Below are 25,387 nucleotides of genomic sequence, written 5' to 3'. Positions count from 1 at the left end.
TTGAAGAGGTGACTAAAGTAGTGGACAGGGGAATGTCTATGGATGTTATTTATATGGACTTCCAGAAGGCATTTGATAAAGTCCCACATTAGAGATTGTTAACTAAGGTAGAAGCCCATAGAATTGAAGGCAAATTATTGACTTAGCCAGGAAATCGACTGAGCAGCAGGAGACAGAGTAGGGATAATGGGCAGGTACACTAATTGGCAGGACGTGACTAGTGGTGTCCTGCAGGGATCGGTGTTGGGGCCTCAACTATTCACTGTATTTATTAGCGACTTAGATCAGGGGATTGAAAGCCATATATCCAAATTTGCCGATGACACAAAGATAGACTGCATTGTAGGCAGTGTAGATGAAAGCATAAAATTACAAAGGGATATTGATGGATTAAGTGAATGGGCAAAACTGTGGCAAATGGATTTCAATGTAGGCAAATGTGACTTTGGACCTAAAAAGGATAGAACAGGGTACTTTCTAAATGGTGAAAAGCTGAAAACAATGGAGGTCCAAAGAAACTTGGGGGTCCCGATACATAGATCATTAAAATGTCATGAACAGGTACAGAAAATAATTTAAAAAGCTAATGGAATGCTGGCCTTTATATCTAGAGGACTAGAATACAAGGGGGTAGAAGTTACGCTACAGCTGTACAAAGCCCTGATTAGAGCACACTTGGAGTACTTGAGCAGTTCTGGGCAGCACACCTTTCTGAAGCCTTGGAGGGAGTGCAGCGTAGGTTTACCAGAATGATACCTGGACTTCAGGGGTTAAATTACGAGGAGAGATTACACAAACTAGGATTGTATTCATAGTCATAGGGCTGGATTTTATCAATGGAGGCGATAAGGAGGCGGGACTCCCACTTTTGGGGTTGCAGTCCCGCCTCCATCAAGTTGTGGCCAACCACTCGCTTTTCCCTTGATTGACCTTGTTGAGCCCGCCCAGTGGGTTCAGCAGGCCAATTAAGGGCCACCTGGCAACAGGTGACGTCACAGACTGACATTTCATCTGTCAAGAGCTTTTGACAGATGAAATATCAGCGTTTGACAGCTCTTTGAAGCTGTCAAACACTGACAATCTGTACTCCAAGTTAATTCCTTCCTCTCAGGCTGATTTCGAGATCTCTCCAGAACAGAAAGCAGAGGCTGCAGCTTTTGACAGCTCGCGGCCATTCTGCTTTCTGTGCCGGTGAGATGAGGGACTCCCGAGACCTGAAGGAAGGAAGCCTGTAAAGGTAAGTAAAACTTCTTTAAACACTTTACACACACCAAACACACTTACCTCTGCACTCATGCACCCATCACTCACCTGAACACCGGACATCTCGAACCCTCCAACTTCTTCAGCCCGACAGTCCGTCTCGCTAACTTGGCGTGGTTTGGAGCTGTCGGGCAGCCCACACTTCAGGGATAAAAATAGGGATTAGGCCAAAAACTGCCTGTTAACTACCTGTTAACAGGCAGTTAATTGGCACTAATCCCCTTCCTGCCTCGGGGAGGCGGCTCCCAGCACAGGTTGGGTACCCACCTCCTGGGAAACGGGCATGGAGGCGGCTTGAGGGCGGGATGGGTTTGTGCCCCCCGATTTCGCGATTTTAACCCCCCACACGCCTCCAATCCCGCCTCAACGGCCTGATGAAATTCAAGCCCATAGAATCATAGAGTCATAGAGTTATACAGCACAGAAAGAGGCCCTTCGGCCCATCGTGTCCGCACCGGCCATCAAGCCCTGTCTATTCTAATCCCATTTTCCAGCACTTGGTCTGTAGCCTTGTATGCTTTGGCATTTCAAGTGCTCATCTAAATGCTTCTTGAATGTTGTGAAGGTTCCTGCCTCTACCACCCTTTCAGGCAGTGAGTTCCAGATTCCAACCACCCTCTAGGTGAAAAAGTTTTTCCTCAAATCCCCTCTAAACCTCCTGCCCCTTGCCTTGAAACTATGCCCCCTGTTTATTGACCCCTCTACTAAGGGGAAAAGTTCCTTTCTATCTACCCTATCTATGCCCCTCATAATTTTGTACACCTCAATCAGGTCCCCCCTCAGCCTTCTCTGCTCTAAGGAAAACAACCCCAGCCTGTCCAGTCTCTCTTCATAGCTGAAACGCTCCAGCCCAGGTAACATCCTGGTGAATCTCCTATGCACCCTCTCCAATGCAATCACATCCTTCCTATAGTGTGGCGACCAGAACTGCACACAGTATTCCAGCTGTGGCCTAACTAGCATTTTGTACAGCTCCATCGTAACCTCCTCTTATATTCTATGCCTCGGCTAATGAAGACAAGTATCCCATATGCCTTTTTAACCACCTTATCTACTTGTCCTGCTGCCTTCAGGGATCTATGTACATGCCCACCAAGGTCCCTCTGATCCTCTGTTCTTCCTAGGGTCCTACCATTCATTGTGTATTCCCTTGCCTTGTTAGTCCTCCCAAAATGCATCACCTCATACTTTTCAGGGTTAAATTCCATTTGCCACTGTTCTGCCCATCTAACCAACCCATCTATATCATCCTGTAGCCTGAGGCTTCCCTCCTCGCTATTTACCACGCCACCAATTTTCGTGTCATCTGCGAACTTACTGATCATACTTCCTACATTCATATCTAAATCATTAATGTACACTACAAACAGCAAGGGACCCAGCACCGATCCCTGCGGTACACCACTGGACACAGGCTTCCAGCCACAAAAACAACCTTCGACCATTGCCTCCTGCCACTAAGCCAATTTTGGATCCAATGTGCCAAATTGCCCTGGATCCCATGGGCTCTTACCTTCTTGACCAGTCTCCCATGCGGGACTTTGTCAAAAGCCTTACTGAAGTCCATGTAAACTACATCAACTGCACTACCCTCATCCACACACCTAGTCACCCCCTCTCAAAATTCAATCAACTTGGTTAGACATGATCTCCCCCTGACAAAGCCATGCTGACTATCCTTGATTAATCCTTGCCTCTCTAAGTGGAGACTAATTCTGTCCCTCAGAATTTTTTCCAATAATTTCCCTACCACTGATGTTAGGCTCACTGGCCTGTATTTCCCTGGTTTATCCCTACTACCCTTCTTGAATAATGGTACTACGTTAGCTGTCCTCCAGTCCTCTGGCACCTCCCCTGTGGCCAGAGAGGTTCTGAAAATTTGTGTCCGAGCCCCTGCAATCTCCTCCCTTGCCTCACACAGCAGCCTGGGATACATCTCATCTGAGACTGGGGATTTATCCACTTTTAAGCCCGCTAAAACCGCTAGTACCTCCTCCCTCTCAATGCCAATGCAAAATATTCATTTAAAACCTCACCTACATCTTCTGACTCTACACACATATTGTCACTTTGGTCCCTAATGGGCCCTACTCTTTCCCTGGTTATCCTCTTGCCCTTAATATACTTATAAAACACCTTGGGATTTTCCTTTTATTTTGCCCGCCAGTGTTTTTTCATGCCCCTTCTTTGCTCTCCTAATTTCTTTTTTAAGTACCCCCCTGCACTTTCTATACTCCTCTAGGGCTTCTGCTCTTTTTAGTCCTTTGTATCTGCCAAAAGCCTCCCTTTTTTTCCTAATCCATTCTTGTATATCCCTTGACATCCAGGATTCCCTGGGCTTGTTGGTCCCACCCTTGACCTTTATGGGAACATGTTGGCGTTGTACTCTCTCTGTTTCCTTTCTGAAAGACTCCCACTGCTCTGATGTAGATTTTCCTACAAGTAGCTGATCCCAGTCCACTTTGGCCAGATCCTGCCTTATATTAAAATCAGCCTTCCCCCAATTTAGAACCTTTATTTCCGGTCCATCTTTGTCCTTTTCCATGACTACCTTAAATCTCACCGAATTATGGTCACTGTCACAAAAATGCTCTCCTACTGACACTTCTACCACTTGCCCAGCTACATTCCCTAGAATTAGGTCCAGTACCGCCCCCTCTCTTGTAGGACTTTCTACATGTAGGCTCAAAAAGCTCTCCTGGTTGCACTTTAAGAATTCCGCACCCTCTAAGCCTTTCCCTGGAATTTAGAAGGTTATGGGGTGATTTGTTTGAAGTTTTCAAGCTATTAAAGGAAACAGATAGATTAGATAGAGAGAAACTATTTCCGCTGGTTGGGGAGTCTAGGACTAGGCGGCATAGTCTAAAAATTAGAGCCAGACCTTTCAGGAGTGAAATTAGGAAACACTTCTACACACAAAGGGTGGTAGAAGTTTGGAACTCTCTTCTGCAAATGGCAATTGATGCTAGATCAATTGTTAATTTTAAATCTGAGATTGATAGATTTTTGTTAACCAAAGGTATTAAGGGATATGAGGCAAAGGCAGGTATATGGAGTTGGATCACAGATCAGCCATGATCTCATTGAATGGCGGAACAGGCTCGAGGGGCTGAATGGCTTACTTCTGTTCCTATGTTTCTATGGTCCTAATTGATACCTGATACTTTCCTGTTAAAGGCTGATTGATGGGATTAATGTCATCTCGGACGATGAGCACATGTGGCTGATTCCTTTTACCTACGGAGAGAATCACATCCTCACAATCATTTTCAATAAGCAACAAACCATTGTTGGATTTCGCTTCTGGAACTATAACAAGTCCCCAGAAGACACATACAGAGGGGTGAGTCAATGGAAAGAATTTCTGAATGGGATCTTTGGAGGGTAGAAAAGACAGATTTTATATTTAATTTACATTTTTAGAATTGATATAGTTTGATAATATGATGATGTAATTTCATTTTTGTTAGGACATTTAGACAAATAATATATTGTGTTATCACAAAGTATTACCCTTGAAAAGCAGTGTAATATAGATTTTTGGTTGCCTGTTTTGCATTTATATATCAATTTAAATGGCAAATATTTAAAGAAATAATTCATAATTCGCAACAAATATACATTCCCTTAAGGAATAAAAGCACCACGGGAAAAATGGTCCAACCGTGGCGAACAAGAGAAATTAAAGATAGTATTAGATTAAAGGAAGAGGCTTATAATGTTGCCAAAAAGATTAGTAAACCTGAGGATTGGGAGACTTTTAGAATTCAGCAAAGGAGGACCAAGAAATTGATAAAGAAAGTGAAAATAGAATATGAGAGTAAACTAGCGAGAGACATAAAAACAGACTATAAAAGCTTCTATAGGTATGTAAAAAGGAAAAGATTAGCAAAAGTAAATGTGGGTCCCTTACAGGCTGAGAGGAGAAATTATAATGGGGAATAAGGAAATGGCAGAGAAATTGAACAGATACTTCTGTGTCTGTCTTCATGGAAGAAGACACAAAAAACCTCCCGGAAATAGTGGAGAACCAAGGGTCTAGCGAGAATGAGGAACTGAAAGAAATTAGTATTAGTAAAAAAAAAGTACTGAAGAAATTAATGGGACTGAAAGCTGATAAATCCCCTGGACCTGATGGCCTACATCCTAGGGTTTTAAAAGAGGTGGCTATAGAGATAGTGGATGCATTGGTTGTCATTTTCCAAAATTCCATAGATTCTAGAACGGTTCCCGCAGATTGGAAGGTAGCAAATGTAACCCCACTATTTAAGAAAGGAGGGAGAGAAAACGGGAAACTATATACCAGTTAGCCTGGCACCAGTAGTAGGGAAAATTCTAGAATCTATATTATTAAGGACGTGGTAACAGGGTACTTAGAAAATAATAATAGGATTTGGCAGAGTCAACATGGATTTATGAAATGGAAAACATGTTTGACAAATCTGTTGACGTTTTTTGAGGTTGTAACTAGCAGAATAGATGAAGGGGAACCAGTGGATGTGGTGTATTTGGATTTTCAAAAGGCATTCGATAAGGTGCCACACAACAGGCTATTAAACAAAATTAGGGCTCATGGGATTGGGGGTAATATATTAGCATGGATTGAGGATTGGTTAACGGACAGAAAACAGAGAGTAGGAATAAATGGGTCATTTTCAGGTTGGCAGGCTGTAACTAGTGGGGTACCGCAAGGATCAGTGCTTGGGCCTCAGCTATTCACATTCTATATCGATGATTTGGATGAGGGGACCAAATGTAATATATCCAAGTTTGCTGATGATACAAAGCTAAGTGGGAATGTAAGTTGTGAGGAGGATGCAAAGAGGCTTCAAGGGAATATAGACAGGCTAAGTGAGTGGGCAAGAACATGGCAAATGGAATATAATGTGGAGAAATTTGAAGTTATCCACTTTGGTAGGAAAAATAGAAAAGCAGAGTATTTTTTAAATGGTGAGAGATTGGGAAATGTTGGTGTTCAGTGGGACTTGAGTATCTTTGTACACGAATCACTGAAAATTAACATGCAGGTACAGCAAGAAATTGGGAAAGCAAATGGTATGTTGGCCTTTATTACAAGAGGATTTATTATAAGAGTAAAGATGTCTTATATAATTATATAGGGCCCTGGTGAGACCACACCTCTGTAGTATTGTGTGCAGTTTTGGTGGTCTTACCTAAGGAAGGATATACTTGCCTTAGAGGGAGTGCAACGAAGGTTCACCAGACTGATTCCTGAGATGGAGGGATTGTCCTATGAGGAGAGATTGAGTAGACTAGGCCTATATTCTCTAGAGTTTAGAAGAATGAGAGGTGATCTCATTGAAACATACAAAATTCTTACAGGGCTTGACAGGGTAGATGCAGGGAGAATGTTTCCCCTGGCTGGGGAGTCTAGAACTAGGGGTCACAGTTTCAGAATAAGGGGACTGCCATTTAGGACTAAGATGAGGAGAAATTTCTTCACTCAGAGGGTGGTGAATCTTTGGAATTCTCTATCCCAGAGGGCTGCGGAGGCTCAGTCGTTGAGTATATTCAAGACAGAGATCGATAGATTTTTGGATATTAAGGGAATCAAGCGATATGGGGATAGTTCAGGAAAGGAGTTGAGGTGGAAGATCAGCCATGATCTCATTGAATGGCGGAACAGGCTCGAGGGGCCGAATGGCCTACTCCTGCTCCTACTTCTTATGTTCTTATAGCGCCTTATCACATCCTCAGGATGTCTTAAAACACGTCACAACCATTAAATTACTTTTGAAATGCTGTCACTGTTGTTACGTAAGTAAATGCAGCTGCCAATCTGCACCCACAGTAAGGTTCCACTAACAGCACATGAATGATTGACCAGATAATCTGCTTTTGATGATGTTGGCTGAGGGAGATATGTGGAATAAAAACAGTAAATACTAGAAACACTCAGCAAGTCAGGCACAGGGTTAGACAATTAGCCTTGAGGACTCTCTTCTTTGAATAGCACCATGCGTCTTTTATGTCCATTCAAGCAAGCAGACATGATCAATAATACTGTAATGCCATAACTAAGGCTTTGGAATCAACACCTTCTTTCCTTTTGCTCCACCTCAAACTTCCAAACCACACCCCACTTGTGAGGAGAAAGCATACCAATACGGTAGGGAAAAATTATTCAAAAGCAGTACTGTGCCTAAAGCCAGGTAAGGGCAGTGATCTGAACCAACAGACAATGTAAGGCAGAATCCCATACCCGCAACCTCCTAGTCCAACCTAACCTCAGGGATTAAGGTCAAACAAATTGTTCTGACCTTTGCACATGAATTGTTCCCAACAGATGCTCAACGAATCTAATGGGAGAGTTTTAACCCTTCCCTCACTGCAACCGGGCTGGCAGGCAGTTAAAATGCTCCATGCAACCTACCCCCTCCCACAGGTCCTAATATTAACTTGCTCTTTTTAGCAGACGAGAGGGACACCAGTCAGAAAGTAGCAGCTCCTTCTTTAAATATGCAGATCTGGCTCCGGTGACAAACTCGAGGCCCGACTACTATCTTAACCTGAAGCCTGTGTGGAGAAGCCATCGTAGCTTCCCTGCCAGGCCAACCTGTTAGAAATAGATACCAGGGCCAGATGAGGCCCAAAAGGGTAAGTTTCCTCAGGTCCCTGGCAGTAACCTCCTGCCCCGAAAATTTGTTCCCTGCTCCCAGCCACCTAGTGATTCCCGCTGGGTTTGGGAGGGAGACTGATGGCAAGCATACCGATGAGGCCTGGGAGTTCAAATCACCTGAGCCTTAACGTTGTGAAGGCCCGGATGGTTTCCCATGTGTCTCGCCCCAGCGCACCGTGCTGCTGTCAGGTAAAATCGACAGCAGTGGAGAATCCTTGTCGGAGGGCGCAGGACTCTGCCAGCTCGGCTCAGCTGCATGTCGACCCTGTGCCTCCGGGTCCACCCAGAAGGAGAGCGGTGCTGGAACTCCAGGAACAGGTGCAGGAGTCTCTGGCAGGTTTTGTCTCCAGGGTCACTGCAAGTGTGGAGCGAATGGAGGAGTCCATCGCGAACATGAGCAGAGTCTTTGTGGAGGCATTGGCGCATCACCGCGGAAAGGATGGCAACCTCCATGGAAAGGATGGCTACCTCTGTGGTAAGGCTGGCTACCGTAGAGGAGTGGATGACTATGGCCATGGAGGAGCTTAGTCACCAGGGTCTTGAAAACGTGGTCATTGTTCAGAATAGAACGACATCTCTTGAGGAGCGATGGTCAGCTACTGAGCATACAAAACCACACCTTCATGGAAGTCCTCTGGAGTAGGAGTTCCAGTGCAGAAACGGGTCCTCGTGGCCCCCCTGCAGTGCAGCAAGGTGCTGTCAAGCCACTTGCTAGCTCTGAAGTGGGGCTGACTCATGAGAGGGATGTTGGTGGCAGACAACAAGGAAGTGGGGGCTCCTCTCCAAGCACTCACATGACCATGTCACTGCCAAGCCCTCGGTCAGAGTCCTCACCCAACTGAGATGGGCATCTCAGTCCCTGCACAGCTGCAGGAGCAGCAGACTGATGCCGAGCCCTCACAGGTTCGCAACCCCAGAGGACACCCGCCAAAGGTGTCGAGACAGGAGCAGCAAGGAAGTGAGCAAGGGGCCACCACATCTGCCGAAGCCACAGGGGAAGCACCACGTAGGAGCACGCATAAGAGGAAGATAAAGCACAAGTAGTCACAAGGGTAGTCACTTGGGTGTTGTGATGTATTGTTTTTTGACCAGCCATCCTTGTCATGGTATCATAAACAGATTTGATGGCAAACTGTTGAAGTTGTGGCCAGTGTCATTTCGCAAATGGGACTTGCACATTGAGGACTTAGGGCGACTTGCAATTGTCAGTATGGTGGTCAGAGTAATAGGAATCTGCAGGTTCTTCTCCATTGTCGATGGTCTGGTAAGAAGGTGCGAGACAAAAGTGTTTGATTGTGCAGGCTAAGCAAATCTGGCCAAGATGAGTGCATCCCTTGCATCCCGGCCAGCAATGTGGTCGCGCGCTGGCGCCTTCTGGCCTGTGCAACTTCAGGTGGGTGAGCAGCAGCTTGGCGCTGCTGTTGCTCATGGGTCTGCTGCTGCCGAGGCTGGTCTTCGTCTGAATCTGATGTCCAGGAGGAAAGGAAATAAATGTTCGCCATACTTCTGGCATATGCCTCAGTTGAGGAAGCGCTCAGTCAAGGTGGGGAGAGGGGTTTCCCAGGAGGTCACACTGGAGATGGGTGTCAGGCTCCAAACTTCCACAACAATGAGTAGGCCTGCTAAAAGCTCCCCCAGACCTGAGAGAACAAAGTTCTGCAACCTGCAAGTGATCATTGGTGAAAACTGCTTTTTAATGGTGGAGCTGCAGCTGTTAGTAAGCAATCCAATTGGGAGGCTGGCGTGTTCCAAAGGAGGCATGTAGGATGGGGGAAATGTCTAAAAATCAGAAAGGCCTCTCAAAATGGGATTATAGAGGCAATTATGTGGTTGTTCAGGGCCTATCCCACCTCTTGGAGGCGGGATGGAAACACGGTCTGAAAACACGAATGTGGGAAAATTGCTTGAAGGCGGAATCGGGCCCGGCCGCCATGTTTTGCGATTTTGACAACTCGCACGCCTCCAAACCCGCCTCCTTAGGCCTGGCAAAATCGAGCCCAAAGGGTGTGCTTATATTGCCACCTTTACATTGTTCACGGCAATTTCCATGACAAAAGAATTCTACAAGTTGGATGCCAACTTAACTTCACAAAGAAGTGGGATGACCCCCCGAGAGGACCATTTCTCTCTGGGACAGGAGGGAGGGATTCTGCTAGATCTCCTGAACATTCCATAAACGTAAGTATAGTTTATTTAAATGTTTTGAGCGTATGGATACTCTCATCTACGCTCTAAATACATTAACATTTTACAGAACGGGAGCAAGATTCCATGCATACAGGCAAGTTGAAGAATCCAATTACTCGCAGTTAATGTAAACCGTATTCCCAGCTGCAAATGGAATCTACCGCAGCCAAGATCACAAGATACTTATGGATGAAAACGGCTAATTGGCCCATCCTAATACATCCATCCACAGCAATTCTACCTTCCCCCCCCCCCCCCCCCCACTGCTGTTTCTAATTGTTTCTTGAATTATTCCAGGGTTTCATCTCTACGAGTCTTCTCAGAAAGCCATTAATCACTCTCTGCATGAGGAAGAACCTCTTGATATCAGTTCTTAAGTTACTATTTATTACTTTGGACTTGTGTCCCCTTCTCCTCCCACTGTTTAATTTAAAGTATTATTCCAGATTAGTCTTTTCCACACCATCTTATGCACCTCTAAGATCATCTCTCACTTGCCTCCTTCCAAGGTTGAAAAGCCCAAGGAGGAAAAATTGGATCGCGCCCCCTTTGGGGCGCTAACTTCGCCTGGGCACTACTTTTAGCAACCTGAAGAAGTTAGCGACCCCGTGCCCGAAATTCACCAGTAGCGCCCCAAAAGGGATGCTACTGGAAGCACTCTCCCTCCCTCTTGGGGTGCTGTGAGTGAATATCGCGGCACTGCGCTGCGGCACGGCGCGCCGCGGTACTGCAGGCCTTCCTCCCCTTTTTAAAGGGGAGGGGCCTTGCGCAGCGCAACCCGGGGCCCAGCTGGGCCACCAGGGATCGGAGTGCCGGCATAAGAACCCAGCACTCGAGAAGTGCCGGGCTCACGGAGCGCAGCCGGTACTCCGTGGGGGAGCTGCACAGAAGGCCGGGGATGGCAAAGCTGGCAGGTGACCGGCAACAAAAATGGCTGCCTGGCACCTTCCCTTTAATCTGCGCTGCCCCAGCTGTAGTTAGGCCCTCCTGACCCCGTCGGACATGGCGTCCGGCAGTAAGTCAGAGGGCGCTACCGAAGATCGCAGCCGGGGCGCTGTGCATGGCAATGGCGTCATTGCCGGTGGCGCAGCGCCGCGGGGCGCTAACGGTTACCTCCGCCACTAACCTCCCGCTGAATTTCGCAGGAGGCGTTAGCGGCACCACGCCCATGGCGCTAGTTGCTTTGCGCCCCGTTAGGGCGCTAATGGGAGGCGTAAATCAACTGAATTTTTCCCTCCAAGTCCCCTCATAACTCTGACCTTTGACTAGGGGTCAACTTTGTGGCTCTTCTCTGCACTGCCTGCAGTGCTTGACTACCTCTCTCCTTTCTCAGTGACTAAAACTGAACACACTACTGAAAGTGTGATCTGACCAGAGCACCGTACAGTTTGATCATGACTTTCTCTGACTTGTGTTCTACTGTGTTGACATTGCAGTTGAATATTCAATTGGCTTTGTTGATAGCTGCTCTGCAGTGGATGGGCAGTTTGAGCATTCAGTCTACAAAGACTCCCAAGGTCTCTTTCAATTTCATTCTTAGATATTTCAACACCATTCATGAAGTATGCATAAGGTCATCGACCTGAAACGTTATCTCTGTTTCTCTGTCCACAGATGCTGCCTGACCTGCTGAGTATTTCCAGCATTTTCTGTTTTTTTTTTATGGTATGCATGTTGCCCATTTTTGCTTTCCATATGCAATACTTTACAGTTGGCGGCATTAAATGAGATCAGTAGCTACAGAATAACCAAACCTTCAAAGTGAAGGAGACGGTGTTTGCACAAAAAGATGTGGTTGCAGCTTAAGGTCACATTTATATCTGTATTTCCTTAATTGTTTTTCATCAGCATTCTAATATAGATTTGGGGATGGAGAGAGGAATGTATTGTTTTATGAACTGGTATTTACTCTTTAACCTTGACTAGGCAAAAATTGTCCATGTTACCCTTGATGGATACTGCATTTCACCACCAGAGGGCTTCCTCATTCGGAAAGGTCCAGGCAAATGCCATTTTGACTTTGCTCAGGAAATTCTCTTCATAGATTATCTCCGGAAGAACAGTGAAGTAGCAGCAAAACAGCAAATTGGGTAAAAACATTTCCTAACCATTATATTTTCTCTTATATCTTCATACTGTCAAAATCTTGTTTCTTGAAACTGGTTATACTTAAAACAAGTTTAAGAAGGCCACCAAGACAACTCTGAATTTCTTACAACTCTAATAGCTTTAAAACTATTAAATTGAGCAACACTAAGTTACATTGTATATGTGAATTTCTAGCATCAAAAGTTTGTTCCCTTTTTCAAAATTAGGTGCAATCACATGAAATCTAAAATGGCAGACAGTGGCCTTTAGGTTTGATTTGTTTGTGTCAGTTTAACTAAGTTTGAAACTGTGAAGTCAATCATGGTGAAATTATATGATTTATTTTTATTATATTAAAATCCCATGTACTTTTAAGAATGAATGGCATGTTTCCAACTATTAGTTAATATGTCATTTATTTGTTGGGTTACAAAAATTGATTTGTTAATTTAAAACACATTGGGCTGGATTTTGTCAATGGGGGCGCGTTGGGGACAGGGCTGCTGGTTTTTGGGTTTCAGTCCCACCCCCAATGACGTCTGACCAACCCACGCTATTTTCCCTTGATTGGTCTTGTTAAGCCCACCCTACAGGCTTACCGGCTAATTAAGGGAAAGCCGGTGACTGAGGACGTCAGCGTATGACGTTTCATCTGTCAATGTTTGACAGATGAATTGTCAGTGTTTGACAGCTTTGACTGTCAAACACTGACAATCTCTGTTCTAAGGTGAGCCCTTGCACAGAAGGCTCACCAAAACCCCTCTCCTCAGCAGAAAACAGATGGCTGCTGCATCTGAGAATGCAGCAGCTATTCTGTCCATTCTGTCATCTCTGCCGGATCCTCAATGATTGAAGCCTGCAAGAAGAAGCAAAGTTAAGGAAACTTTTTTCAACACTTTACACTCCCCTCTCATACTTACCTCTCCACACTTCCACCCATCACTCCCCTCTACAGCGGACTTTTCAATCCCTCTCCGACCCACTGCTCGCCTCGCTGACCCTGGCGAGGTTCACAGCTGTCGGGAAGCCCGCATTTGCAGAGGTAAAATGGGGATGAGCCTCAAAGCTGCCTGTTAACTACCTTTTAACAGGCAGTTAATTGGCTCTAATCCCCTTCCCGCCTCGAGGAGACTGGTCCCTGCACGACTCAGGGACCCACCTCCCGGGAAGATGGCACGGAGGCGGGTTGGGAGCGGGGTCGGTACCTGCTCCCAGTTTCTGCATTTTCCTGGCAGTCCCGTCTCCCCAGGGCTGGGAAAATTTCCCCCATTGTCTGCATAGTTCGTGAAAGTGATTATCAATTGTGGAAGCCTGCGATCCACGCATTCAGTATCATTAACGCAAATAAAAAATGTAATGGTGACAACGTAGGATGTCTCCGGTGTCCTAATATCTACAGTAAATTGTACATATTTTTAAATGACGTGCAAATATATTTGATAGGAACTGTCCTAGGAATGTGGAACAGGCTAGTATGGACTATGAAGCTCCACTGATGCCATGTGGCTGTATCCTTTAACTTCAGAATATCTTCTGCAAAATGTGGATTACTCTTATTCAAATAACAAATGGACCTGGAGTATCCTCATGATTTTCATCCAGATAACAGCAGAATGAAATGAAATAGCGCAAATGATCACGGAATTTTAACCGTAAGTGAGTTGCGTCCTTAATGCTGGAATTTCCACGATCTTTTACCCTGTTTCAAATATCCCTTTGCCAGAATAGTCCACGCCAACATATCTAGCCATGCCCCCAATTTCCACCAATTGCGCCCGCTTGGGGGCGTTCATTACATTGCGCCCAGATACCCAGGTGCATAGGCACCCATGGTCACATAATCCATCATTAATGACCTGCAGCTGCAGTGACCAGCAATCAGTTGAAGTCTCACTCAGGTCTTTCTCATACCAATGCTACAATTACTTTAAATTCAGATTCAATTCAGTCAGTTAATCTGCTCTTGGTACACAAGACCTGTGACCAGTCAGTTGAAACTACTGATTGGCCTATTTGTTCATCTGCAGCAATTACTTGAACAAATTTTCAGTTTAAATTAGTTTAAATGCAGTCACCTTGAGGCCCCATTGGCCTTCTGCCAGTCAGTAATCAATTACGATCGGCAGGGCTGCTTGATTGTGCTGATTCAAGGAGATTTTATGTTTGAGCCGAAACTTGGACGTAACTCCACCTCGGCAAAACTGGTGCAGTGTCCAGCGCATTCTGGGTGCATTTTACCGATTGCATCCACCAGTCCATGGTGTTTAACAGATCAGACTCTCATCCCATGATTAAATGAGCAGAAGTGAGCTTTCATTTTGGGGTAGATTGCCTAATTGCTTTAAATTGCTAATGACTACATTTGATATAAACAGCAGAAGTTCCAAAAGAGTTGTTTGCCTATTGTGAATCTCGTGTTACACTGAGCCAATAGATTTATTTATCTGGAAATATATGCGTGCTGTTGTAAAATGTGTAAATTCGATTCAGTATGCAGATCAATGCAAATAAAATGATTGCTAACCCTTACATCATGTCCCCCTATGATCTGCTCTTGGAGATGCAAGTCCACTTCCATGACTAGTGCAAAAATATTTAACATTCTAACAAAGGCTATTCAAACAATGAGAATGTTGGTTAATACAGGCAGCCTATTGTAGATGAGCAAGAAATGTTTCCTTTCTTAAAATATCCTAATTAAGTTATATTGTCTCAATGTCTCTTCATGTTTCCTGCTTTCTATCCTATCTCTGACCTTCCCTGTTGTTCTTTCATCCCCTCCCCCTTTTCCCAGCCCCCACTTGCTTTAAAATCTATCCCTTTTCCTGCTTTTTTTCCCCAGTTCTGACGAAGGGTCTTCGACCTGAAACGTGAACTCTGTTTCTCTCTCCATGGATGCTGCCCTGGCCTGCTGAGTTTTTCCAGCGTTTTCTGTTGTTATTTAAGTTATATAAGATTGGAATTTGCGTTGGCAGTATTAGCATATGCATACTTAATATATTTGCATGACATTCCTGTGCCTGCTAGTTTAACACAGGCATTAGCTTGTTTAAAGTAAGTGGCTGAGTATATCAGTTAAGATAACAGACAGAAGTTTTAAGCAAATGCATTAAGCATTCATGTGTTAATATCTTTATACAGGTGAACAAAAATATTTGCAGTAAGAATGGAAGTATTTAAAATCCAGTTTTCTAGTGAAGCAATTGGTAATCCAGGATAAAACAAATGGTTCTTGAGAAAATCTTTTACATTCAATTGCCAGTTACTTTTATATTTTATAGTTATTCTTTTAAAATTAAAGATTCTATTACTGAAGATTATGTTGGTATTTGAATATTAATGTGAAATGTTTGCGTTAATATCAGCAAAACGTTAGCCTCTGAAATTTGTTCCTAGATTTGTACCAAGTTACTTTCCTTGATCTAGCTTCTGCCAGTTATTTTTCAGCTACAGTTACTGACTAGCTGGGGAGATCCTTACTACATTGGTCTTAATGGACTGGAATTCTATGATGGCAATGGTGAAAGAATTCTTCTGACAGAGAATAGTATCCTTTGCCAAATGATAAGCTCATTATTTAAATAGCCGTCTGAATATTATTTTAAATGAAAAAGGTACTCAAATACAGGTATTGTTTTTAAGGAATCTAAGACTACTGCTTATGGCTCAGTTTTGTATTGTACATACATTTCTGAATTAGCAAACTCAGAGGAGCTACATGACTATCTGAAGACGTGCTTGTGTTCAAATCCTTACCTATCCTCCATGTCTCTGCAACCTGCCCCAGCCCTGCAACCCCTGCTCCCCGTCTTCTCACACACACACACTCTCTGTTCCTCTGACTCCAGCCTTATGCATCCCCTCTCTCTCTTCATCTCACCATTGGCAGCCATGCTTTCAGCCACCTAGGTTTCACTTTCTGGAATTCCCTCCCTGAACCACTCTGCCTCCCTACCTCCTCTTCTCCTTTTGACCCTATTTAAAACCTACATACTACACTTCAAGAGTACTTAATTGACTGTAAAACGCTTTGGGACAACCTGAGATTGTGAAAGGCACTATATATTATATCTATCTATATATATATTTATGGATGTTTTCTCTGATAAAGGCACGATATAAATGCAAATTGTGATGGTAGTGGTGTAACTAGCTTCATAGTAACATTGGTGGTGAATTTCTGTGAGGGTTCTCCCATTCATCTGCCATATGTTTTAATAAAATAAATTTAAAAGGGTGAAGATCAATGACCTACTTTTGCACTCATCCTATTTTCTGCCGTCTCACTGCAGGAATCACCCATTCATGTCTAGGCGGTTCCATATGAAAAAGGTGAAAATGGCAACCCATTTTCCATCATTTTGGCCTCATTTGCACTATTTATGGTTCTTGCTTGTATAAAGCTGGTGTTCAGAGTTGCTTGGTGCTCTGGAGAAGATGGAACAGCATTTAAAGAGCAGCTACGTTCATAGCAGTCATTTCTGACCTGTCGTTTGAGATTTTTTTCTTGTGGTCATCTGCCTTTGTGCCTTTTAATGTGGAGCTGTTATTCTTCCCTGCCCCAACAATGATTTAACACTGGGCACAATAGGTTTCCATCAGGAATTCCCCTGTATCTTTGCTTTTTAGGAGAAAAGAATAGAAGAATGCCAGGCAGGTCAGATGCACCAGAAGCAGAAGATCATCACGTTCAGTGACATGGCATGAAAGTAGCAAACCAGGATGATCAACAGCCAGCTTAGATTGGCTGCACCTGCAAAGATGCCACTCACCATACAAGAACATAAGAAATAGGAGCAGGATTAGGCCATTCAGCCCTTCGAGCCTGCTCTGCCATTGAATAAGGTCATGGCTGATCATCATCTACAAATCCACATTCCCGCACTATCCCCATATCCCTTGATTCCCTTAGTATCCAAAAATCTATCGATCTCTGTCTTGAATATACGCAATGATTGAGCATCCACAGCCCTCTGGGATAGAGAATTCTAAAGATTCACAGCCCTCTGAGTGAACTAATTTCTTCTCATCTCACCCCTAAATGGCTGACCTGTTATTCTGAAACTGACCCCTTGTTCTAGACTCCCCAACCATGGGAAACATCCTCCCAGCATCTAACCTGTCAAGCCCCTTAAAAATGTTATATATTTCAATGAGATCACCTCTCATTCTTCTAAACTCGAGAATATAGGCCTAATCTACTCAATCTCCCCTTATAGAACAATCCCCTCATCCTAGGAATCAGTCTAGTAAACCTGCATTCCACTCCCTCTGAGGCAAGTATATCCTTCCTTGGGTAATATAATATAATATAGTACAGGAAACTTTCTGGTATCCGGCACTGATGGGACCGAGTTGGTGCCGTCCCATCAAAACTGCCGTATAAACCAGCGCTAATGTTAAAACATACGGAGCTTCTCAGCTCCGTATGAAACAACAAACCCTGTTGCTTAGCAACAGCTTCAAAACAATCGGCCGCAGCTTAAAAGCGTCTCTGCAGCTAAGCAACAGCTTCAGCTAGACGCCTGGGAGCCACGACTGGAAAAAAAAAACAAGAAGTAAAAAAACTTATAGGAAACGGCTCCTGAATTTTGCCGGTAGATAGAGCTTTCCGGACATTTAACCTCCGGTTAAACGAAAGTTTCCTGTAATAATATCTGTATGCCCTGGCACACTTGCCTAGTAATGATCATTGGGAATTGTATTCACAAGTTCCAGATCATCAGAGGCCAGATGCACATTCAGTGAAGTAATAGTCAGCTGCAGCCTGAAACTTGATTCCAACTTTTAGCAAGCACACTGCAATACCAATTTATGGGGATAGTGCAATGTAGTGTCCAGAGGGAAATGCTCGTGCAGTACCAGTTTCACGTCAACAGCTTTCAAATGTGAGGCTGCTGCCACCTACCTGCAGACTGATACCTGCACCGCAGGTTTCTTCTTTCTTCATCTTTGTCTGTTGCTTCTTAGTGCTCTCCCCTTCAACCTTGTTAATGGGTTGAGGTGTTATCTGAGCCTTTCCAAAGGCTTTAAGAAGTTTTAGAGCACTATTTTGATACTCCCTTTAATTGTTCCCACCCTTTAAATTTCCCTTGCACACGATTTTCTGCCCTGATCGCTATTGTGCTCCCTGGACACATCCAAATCTGTACCTGGAGCCTAAAATATAATTTATAATGAGCTGACCTGGTAAAATTAGGTCCAAATTGGCCATTTCCATTAAAGTAAACTGCAGCCATACTGGAAAACCTAGCTTGAAATCCAGCTGTGACAGTATTATCGACTCCTAAATCAATACGTTTCAACCCTGTGACTATAATGCATTATTTTCCATTGCTGCAGCGGTGTAGCCCAACCTCAAAAGTAACTACTTCCTCATTTGTTTACCCTCCACATTATTTGGGATAAGAAATTAAATAAAGAGAACAATTCTGAGATGATGTCCCTTTTAAAACTTTGCTTATAGATGCTTTTCGAAACCCATGTGCTCCTCCCCCATTGCCAAGGCATTGTAAATGCTACAATGGGATTCTCCCAGTATTCGCAGCAGTTCTTTGTCAATAATCCCATAAGAATATTCTTACTGGATGATTTTATAATTACTGTTTTCTGTGGCAGTCATTGTGCTGCTAGCAGCCACAGTTTTTGTTTAAGTGTGGAGTGGATCTGAACCCAGGTCCTAGAAACCCTACCACTTGACAAGGTGATTCCTATCACAAGAGGGTGCTCATGCAAGCGCCAACATTGCGGAATTTCAAGTACAGAGGACATATTACTTCATGTAGGTTATTGATAAATAAGAGAATATTTTCACTAGTGGTAACTCACCAACTGCAGGCTCATGAATGAGGTTAACTCGGTATGCAGGTGAACAATTTCACCCCGTGACTAACATTATCACAATTCTTTATGCTTAAAATTATTTTGTTTTTCTTTCATTATTATTCATGTGTACCATGCCCTGCATGCTGTGACCATGGGATTATAAATGTTGATTAAAAGTGTGAAAATATGGTGACTTTTGTCAGTTATAACAGCTCGCATACATGATAAACTATAGGTCTAGATTGTCAGTTATGTATCATTACTGCAGTATTTATCATTCATGGTTTAGGTACTTTGGAGATGCTAACTCAAAATATGAATTTGTTTAAAATATTTTAATTGTATGTGCTAAATCATGATTAGTGAAATGTAGTAATATCAGTACTTGTAAAAGTGATATCTTGTTAATTAAATGTAGCTAACGATCGATCTATAATACTGTCACCTATTGAAATATAAAGAACTATAATTATTTTGTTATTGTTGAATCATTACTGCATTCTGGTCAAATGAGATTGTTGTTCAAAAAATCCTTAACTAGTCATTATCAGACATTGCTGCTTTTCCAGACAGTGTGAATGTTTTAGATAACGTTTCAGGGGATGTTCGAACCCCAGACAAATTAATTGGTGGAATAAATAACACAAATGATGGCAGACACATGTGGTTAGCCCCTATTCTTCCTGGTTTGGTAAGAAACCAATTGGCTGTCGGATGGTTATTTAATTTCTAAGAGAATAAAATCGTATTAATTCTGAGCCCCTGATGAAAAAATTGCTACTGTATAATTGTCTATGGTATAATGGCCTATAATTTGCTGTCAAAATAACGGTGCGGTAAATGACACTCGCCGTTATTTATGCGCAAATACTACTGCAACTTCAAGCAAGGGCAGATGCGAGTTTAAACGCAGAAATCCAAAAGTTGCTGTCCCCGATGCTCCGCTCCGCCGTTAGTTTTGTGAAAATCGTATCTCGTTGTCTGCCTCACCATTGAAATGCATTGAACTGCGTGAAGTTGCTGTATTTGCACGGTAGGTATGAACTAAACTCGCCACAGAAAGTTAAGTCAAGTAATTTCAAGTCTAAGTATCCTTTTAACAATGTGATGTGTTATTTACTGCCAGTCAAGCTCTCTGGCACTGAAAACTAACTATTACAAGTGTGGAGTCTCATTCCTTCAGCTTTTAATTGTTGGAGATTTTTAAAATGTATTAAAACATGAACGTGCAAGGGCAAGTCTAACTAATGTCGATGCCCTGCCACAGCAAATTATGGCCCAATATTAATCAACTGTTTGCTTTTTTAGCAACGTCATTGTACACAAGCTGCCATGCAACCTGGAGATATGTTTTTGGCTTATCTATTCTATAAAGTCTCTTCCTGATAATTATATGGAGGCACAAGAGTTGTGCTGTGGAAGACAATCTTTTCTTCCTGTTTACACATTATAAATCCGGTATTATAAGTAAATACCTGTGGTAAACCACTGTTATAGTTATCACTGTATATTGTTCTCACTGTTCTCACTGTCACATCACTACACGAGGTCGCCTCTTGTCGCACTGTTATACCTGGGCTGACCACCTCCGACTCCGCCCATTACCTGCCCAGGTATAAAGGTAGCTGACTGGCTAGTATTCCTCCCTGTTGGATCGGATCACCCACGAGGGTGGGCTCTGTTATTTAGCCAATAAAAACCTTCAGTTACGTTCTTAACTCGTCGCCTTTTATTGGACTAATTGATAGGCATATCAATACCATGTTTAGAGACAGCTGTAGATCTGAGCTAGTATCATTATACTTGTAAGATTTCTATTGACAAAAGCAAGCAATCCAATTATCAGTTATTTTGTGATGGCTTATAAGGGATAATTTTGTAAATCTGCACTCTTGCCCAGAGCCTGACTCACTGGGAGCACAGATTGGGAATTTAGACACATGCTTCCCACGATTTTCGGCATTTAATTTTTAATGGACTGAAAATTGGGGGAGGGCATGCATAAATTCCCAATATGCCTCGGGACGACAAGTTTGTAAATTACACCTGTAATGCCTTTTTTTTTTCTGTGCATACTATTTGAAGTTGCCTTCCTGTTTTTTCCAAGTGAGAGAATGAAAGCTGAACTGGGTTAATATAACTTTTAGATATGGTATCTTGATAAGATGATTTGGAAATACAGTAAAGCCTCAATTAACGAACTTTGGGGGTCGAGAGAAACGAAAGTATGGGTGAATAGACTGCACTGTACACTAACTGTGTCAAGCTCCACAGTCATAGAATACTTTTGCCTTAATCAGAACTGTTCCTCAAACAAAGATGAAAGATCTGTAGAATAAGTCAGATGAGTATTCAAGGAAGTGAGTGGGGTGGGGGGGGGCGCGGAGAGTGCCTTGGTTTGATGAATCAGCAGCTTCAGGGCATGCTGATTTTGCTACTGGGAGGATTGGTTGGGCTTTTTTGTATTCTTTGTATATTACATAGAGAATCCCAATCTCAGTTTAGAGATCAGTGGTCAGTTCTAAATAGATTTCTGATCTGATGCTACTTAAGTCACGGTGCAGGTGAAATTTTCAGGAATGCAATCTAGGTAAAGATACTTGTAAGTGGTCCATCAACATGTAATTAAAGAACTACGCGAGTTGCAGAGTGGAAGTACATAGCCGTGTGCTAGATATCAACTGTGTGGCAATGGAGAGTATAGGGCTGAGGCTACTGACGGTTTTGTCACATTGGTGGAGTGGAGGGGAGAATCCATAGTCAGAGGACCAAAGGATGTGGGAAGGATAGATGGCTGGAGGAGGTTGCAGACGTGATGTGGGATAAGGCCGAGAAGAACAAGGATTTTGGCCTAGAAATTCAGTGGGCTGCGCCACCAGTTAGCGCCCAAAGAGGGCACTCAGTGGCTTTAGCGCCACTGGCCACACCTCCCGCGATATTTAGCGGGGTGCTAATGGCGGCGTTAGCCTGTAGCGCTGCGCCGCCACCGATGACGTCATCGGTGTGCGCAGCACCCCGCTCCCGCCCCGATCACCATATTTGGTCGTGCCCGCCTCTTTAACGCCGGTCGCAAATCGCGACCGGTTCACAGGGCCTACCTGTGGCGGTAGTGGAGCAAGTTAAGGTGGAGGTGCGGGGCGGCCGCTTTTTCGGCGGCCGCCTGCCAGCACCTCCGTCCCCGGCCTCCTAAACCCCCACCCCCCGCAGCATTGCCGGCTGTTTCCCGAGAGCCCGGCACTTCTCCTTGGTGCCGGGCTCATTTGCCGGCACTCGCGAGCGGGGATCGCGCTGTTGCAGGCACCTCCCCCTTAACAGTGGGAGGAAGGCCTGCAGTACCGCAGCGTGCCGTGGCGCTGTGGCCCTTAGCGCGGCGATATTCAGGGTGAGCGCCCCAAGCGGGGCACGGGGAGCCTCGAGTAGCGGCCTGCTTCCGTTTGGGGCGCAGAAATTGAATATCGGGATGGCGCAAGTGGCTCCGCTCGCAGCGGTAATTCCGGCGCCCAGGCGAGCTTGGCGCCCAACTGAATTTCTAGGCCTTTAAATTTAATATGTTTGAGGACAGGCAGCCATTGTAGGTCAGCGAGGCTGGCATGATGGGCTTAGGCCTAGATTTTCAGTGTGCCGTGAGGCGGGCTTTTAGGCGGGCGGGGGGCAAAAATCCCGAAATCGGGGGTCCCGACACCATCCCGCCCAAAACCCGCCTCCACGTAAGTTTCAGAGGAGGCGGGTACCCGCCCCGCACTGTGACCCGCCGACCCGAGGCGGGAAGGGATTAGTGCCAATTAACTGCCTGTTAACAGGCAGTTTTTAGCCTAATCCCTATTTTGAGGGGTGTCGTGTGGGATTCCCGACGGCTCCAAACCACGCCAAGTTAGAGCAGGCGGGCTGTCGGGTTGAAGGACTTGGAGGGGTCGCGATGTCGGTGTTCAGGTGAGTGATGGTTGCATGAGTGCAAAGGTAAGTGTGTTTGGTGTGTCTAAAGTGTGTAAAGAAGTTTAAATTACCCTTTCTTACCTTAACAGCCTTTCTTCCTGTAGGCATCGGGAGTCCATCACTCAGCCGACACTGAAAGCTGAATGGCTGCGAGCTGTCAAAAGTGACAGCCTTCAGCTTTTAGTGCCGGTGAGAGTTCTAACTGAGTCTGTGTAGAAGGACTCAGGTTAGAAGTCAGACTGTCAGTGTTTGACAGCTTCAAACAGCTGTGAAACACTGATATTTCACCTGTCAAGACCTCTTGACTGATGAAATTTTAGTCTGTGATGTCACCTGTTGCCGGGTGGCCCTTAATTGGCCTGCTGAGCCTGCCCAGCGGGCTCAACAAGGTCAATCAAACGAAAATCACTTGGATTGGCCGGACGTCGATGTAGGCGAGACTAAAACCCAAAAGTTGTAGTCCCGCCTCCTTCCTGGCAGCTTAATGAAAATCAACCCCTTAGTGTGGGACAGGATACCGGCAGCTAAGCTTTGGACATGTTGGAATTTATGGAGGGTGTAGGATGGGTGGCTGACGAGGAAAGTATTGCAATACTTAAGTGTAGAGGTGACAGAAGCATGGATAACAGTTTTAGTAGAAGGGCTGAGTTAGAGGTGGAGATGGGCAATGTTGTAGAGGTGGAAATAAGTGATCTTGGTGATGGATAGAATGTGGAATTTAAAGATCAATTCTGGATCTACCAAGATGCTTAGATTTCATATGAGCTGGTTCAGTTTGAGTATGTGCCCATGGAAAAGGGATAAGGCTATAGTATGACTAAAAATTATGGCTTTGATCTTCCAAATGTTCGGTTGAAGGAAATTGTGACTCATGCATAAAACCTAGAGGTTTGCGGCAGAGAAGGAGGCCATTTGACGCATTGTTAGCACCACCAGGACAGCACAAACTGATAGGTGGGAATGCGAGTAGGCCATTCAGCCTGCTCAAGCCTCGAGCCTGCTCCACCATTCAATTAGATCATGGCTGATCTGCACCTCAATTCCATTTACCCACCTTAGCTCCATTCCCCTTGATATCCTTACCGCACAGAAATCTATCGATCTCAGTCTTGAACGTTCCAATTGTACCAGCATCCACAGCCTTTTGAGGGAGAGAATTCTAGATTTCTACTACCCTTTGTGTGGAAAAAGTGCTTCTTGATTTATCTCCTAAATGGCCTAACTTTAAATTTAAGACTGTGTCCCCTTGTTCTTGATTTCCCCACCAGAAGAAATAGTTTATTTGTATCTACCCTATCTAATTCTTTTAACATTTTAAACACCCCAATCAGATCACTCCTCAATCTTCTATACTCAAGGGAATACAAGCCAAGTTTATGCTGTCTGTCCTCATAATCTATCCCTCTAAGCACCGATATCATTCTAGTGAATTTGTGCTGCACCCCATCCAAGGCGAATATATCCTTCCTGAGGTGCAGTGCCCAAAACTGCCCCAGTTGGGGTCTGACCGAGGCTTATACAACTGAAGCATAACTTCCTTCCCCTTGTAATCTAGTCCCCTTGAGATAAAGGCCAACATTCCATTTGATTGCCTTTTTGTACCTGTCTACGAGCTTTAAATGATTTGTGTACTTAGACTCCCAAATCTCTTTGCTCCTCTACAGTTCCTAGTTTCTCACCATTTAGAAAATACAGTAGGCCCGAGGCCCAATTGATATTGGTCCTCATTTTTCTAAGTCTGGTGAGCTGCCGATTCCTACTGCCATCCTCCGGCAACTCACTGGCTCCACAGAAAGGCGAGTGTAAAAGCTTAACCCTACCTTTTTGGTGGCAGCCTCCAGCGATCCCTTTATGCCACATGCTGAACTGAAGAACTGAGTGCAGCAGGTCTGATGCCGACAAATTTCCCGGAAGGGTCCTTGAACAGGTGTTGGACTGCTTGAATATGTTATTCGGGGCCTAACGCCTGTTTAAGGCAGCTGCCTGGGATGCCTACAAAGCCACCTACAGCAATATGGTAGTGCCCTTAATGCAGCTACATTAAATTTGTCAAACATGACTTGCCTTTAATCAGTCTGTGCTGACTGTCCTTGATGAACTCATTTATCTCGGGTTATGGATTCTAAGAATTTTTCCATAACTGATGTTAGACTAACTGCCCAGTTTATCCTTCTCTCCTTTCATGAACAAAGTTGTTAACTTGGCTACTCTTTGGTCCCATAGCACAATTTACACATTTAAAGAGAATTGAAAAATTGTGGCTCGAGATTCCATTAACCCCTCTGACTTCTTTCAACAGACTAGTGTGCATGCAGTCAGGGCCCAGTGCCTTATCCACCTTGGGTTTTGCTTTTCTTTCCAGAAACAATTCCATTTCTACAGTTAATTCCATGAATTGTTGCATATCTTGCTCTAGCACACTAAGATTCTCACTTCTACCATAATTTGTAA

The 25,387-nt window shown here is 44.3% G+C and overlaps 1 protein-coding gene across 2 annotated transcripts in view; it reads left to right on the top strand.

The window, feature by feature from the left end:
* The window catches only part of katnip (katanin interacting protein), a 144,009-nt gene that overhangs the window by 105,961 nt on the left and 12,661 nt on the right, over positions 1 to 25,387 (top strand). For both annotated transcript variants that reach the window (XM_086000481.1, XM_086000480.1), the window contains 5 exons: positions 4,441 to 4,606; positions 12,017 to 12,180; positions 13,622 to 13,686; positions 15,615 to 15,725; positions 19,555 to 19,694. In XM_086000481.1, coding sequence (XP_085856607.1) covers positions 4,441 to 4,606; positions 12,017 to 12,180; positions 13,622 to 13,686; positions 15,615 to 15,725; positions 19,555 to 19,694 — 646 coding nt within the window. The remainder of the gene's footprint in view (positions 1 to 4,440; positions 4,607 to 12,016; positions 12,181 to 13,621; positions 13,687 to 15,614; positions 15,726 to 19,554; positions 19,695 to 25,387) is intronic.

Source organism: Somniosus microcephalus, chromosome 11 (genome assembly GCF_052327205.1).
Source record: "Somniosus microcephalus isolate GS21.2 chromosome 11, FLI_Smic_1.0, whole genome shotgun sequence".
NCBI lineage: Eukaryota > Metazoa > Chordata > Chondrichthyes > Squaliformes > Somniosidae > Somniosus > Somniosus microcephalus.
This window is presented reverse-complemented; position numbering and strand designations above follow the sequence as displayed.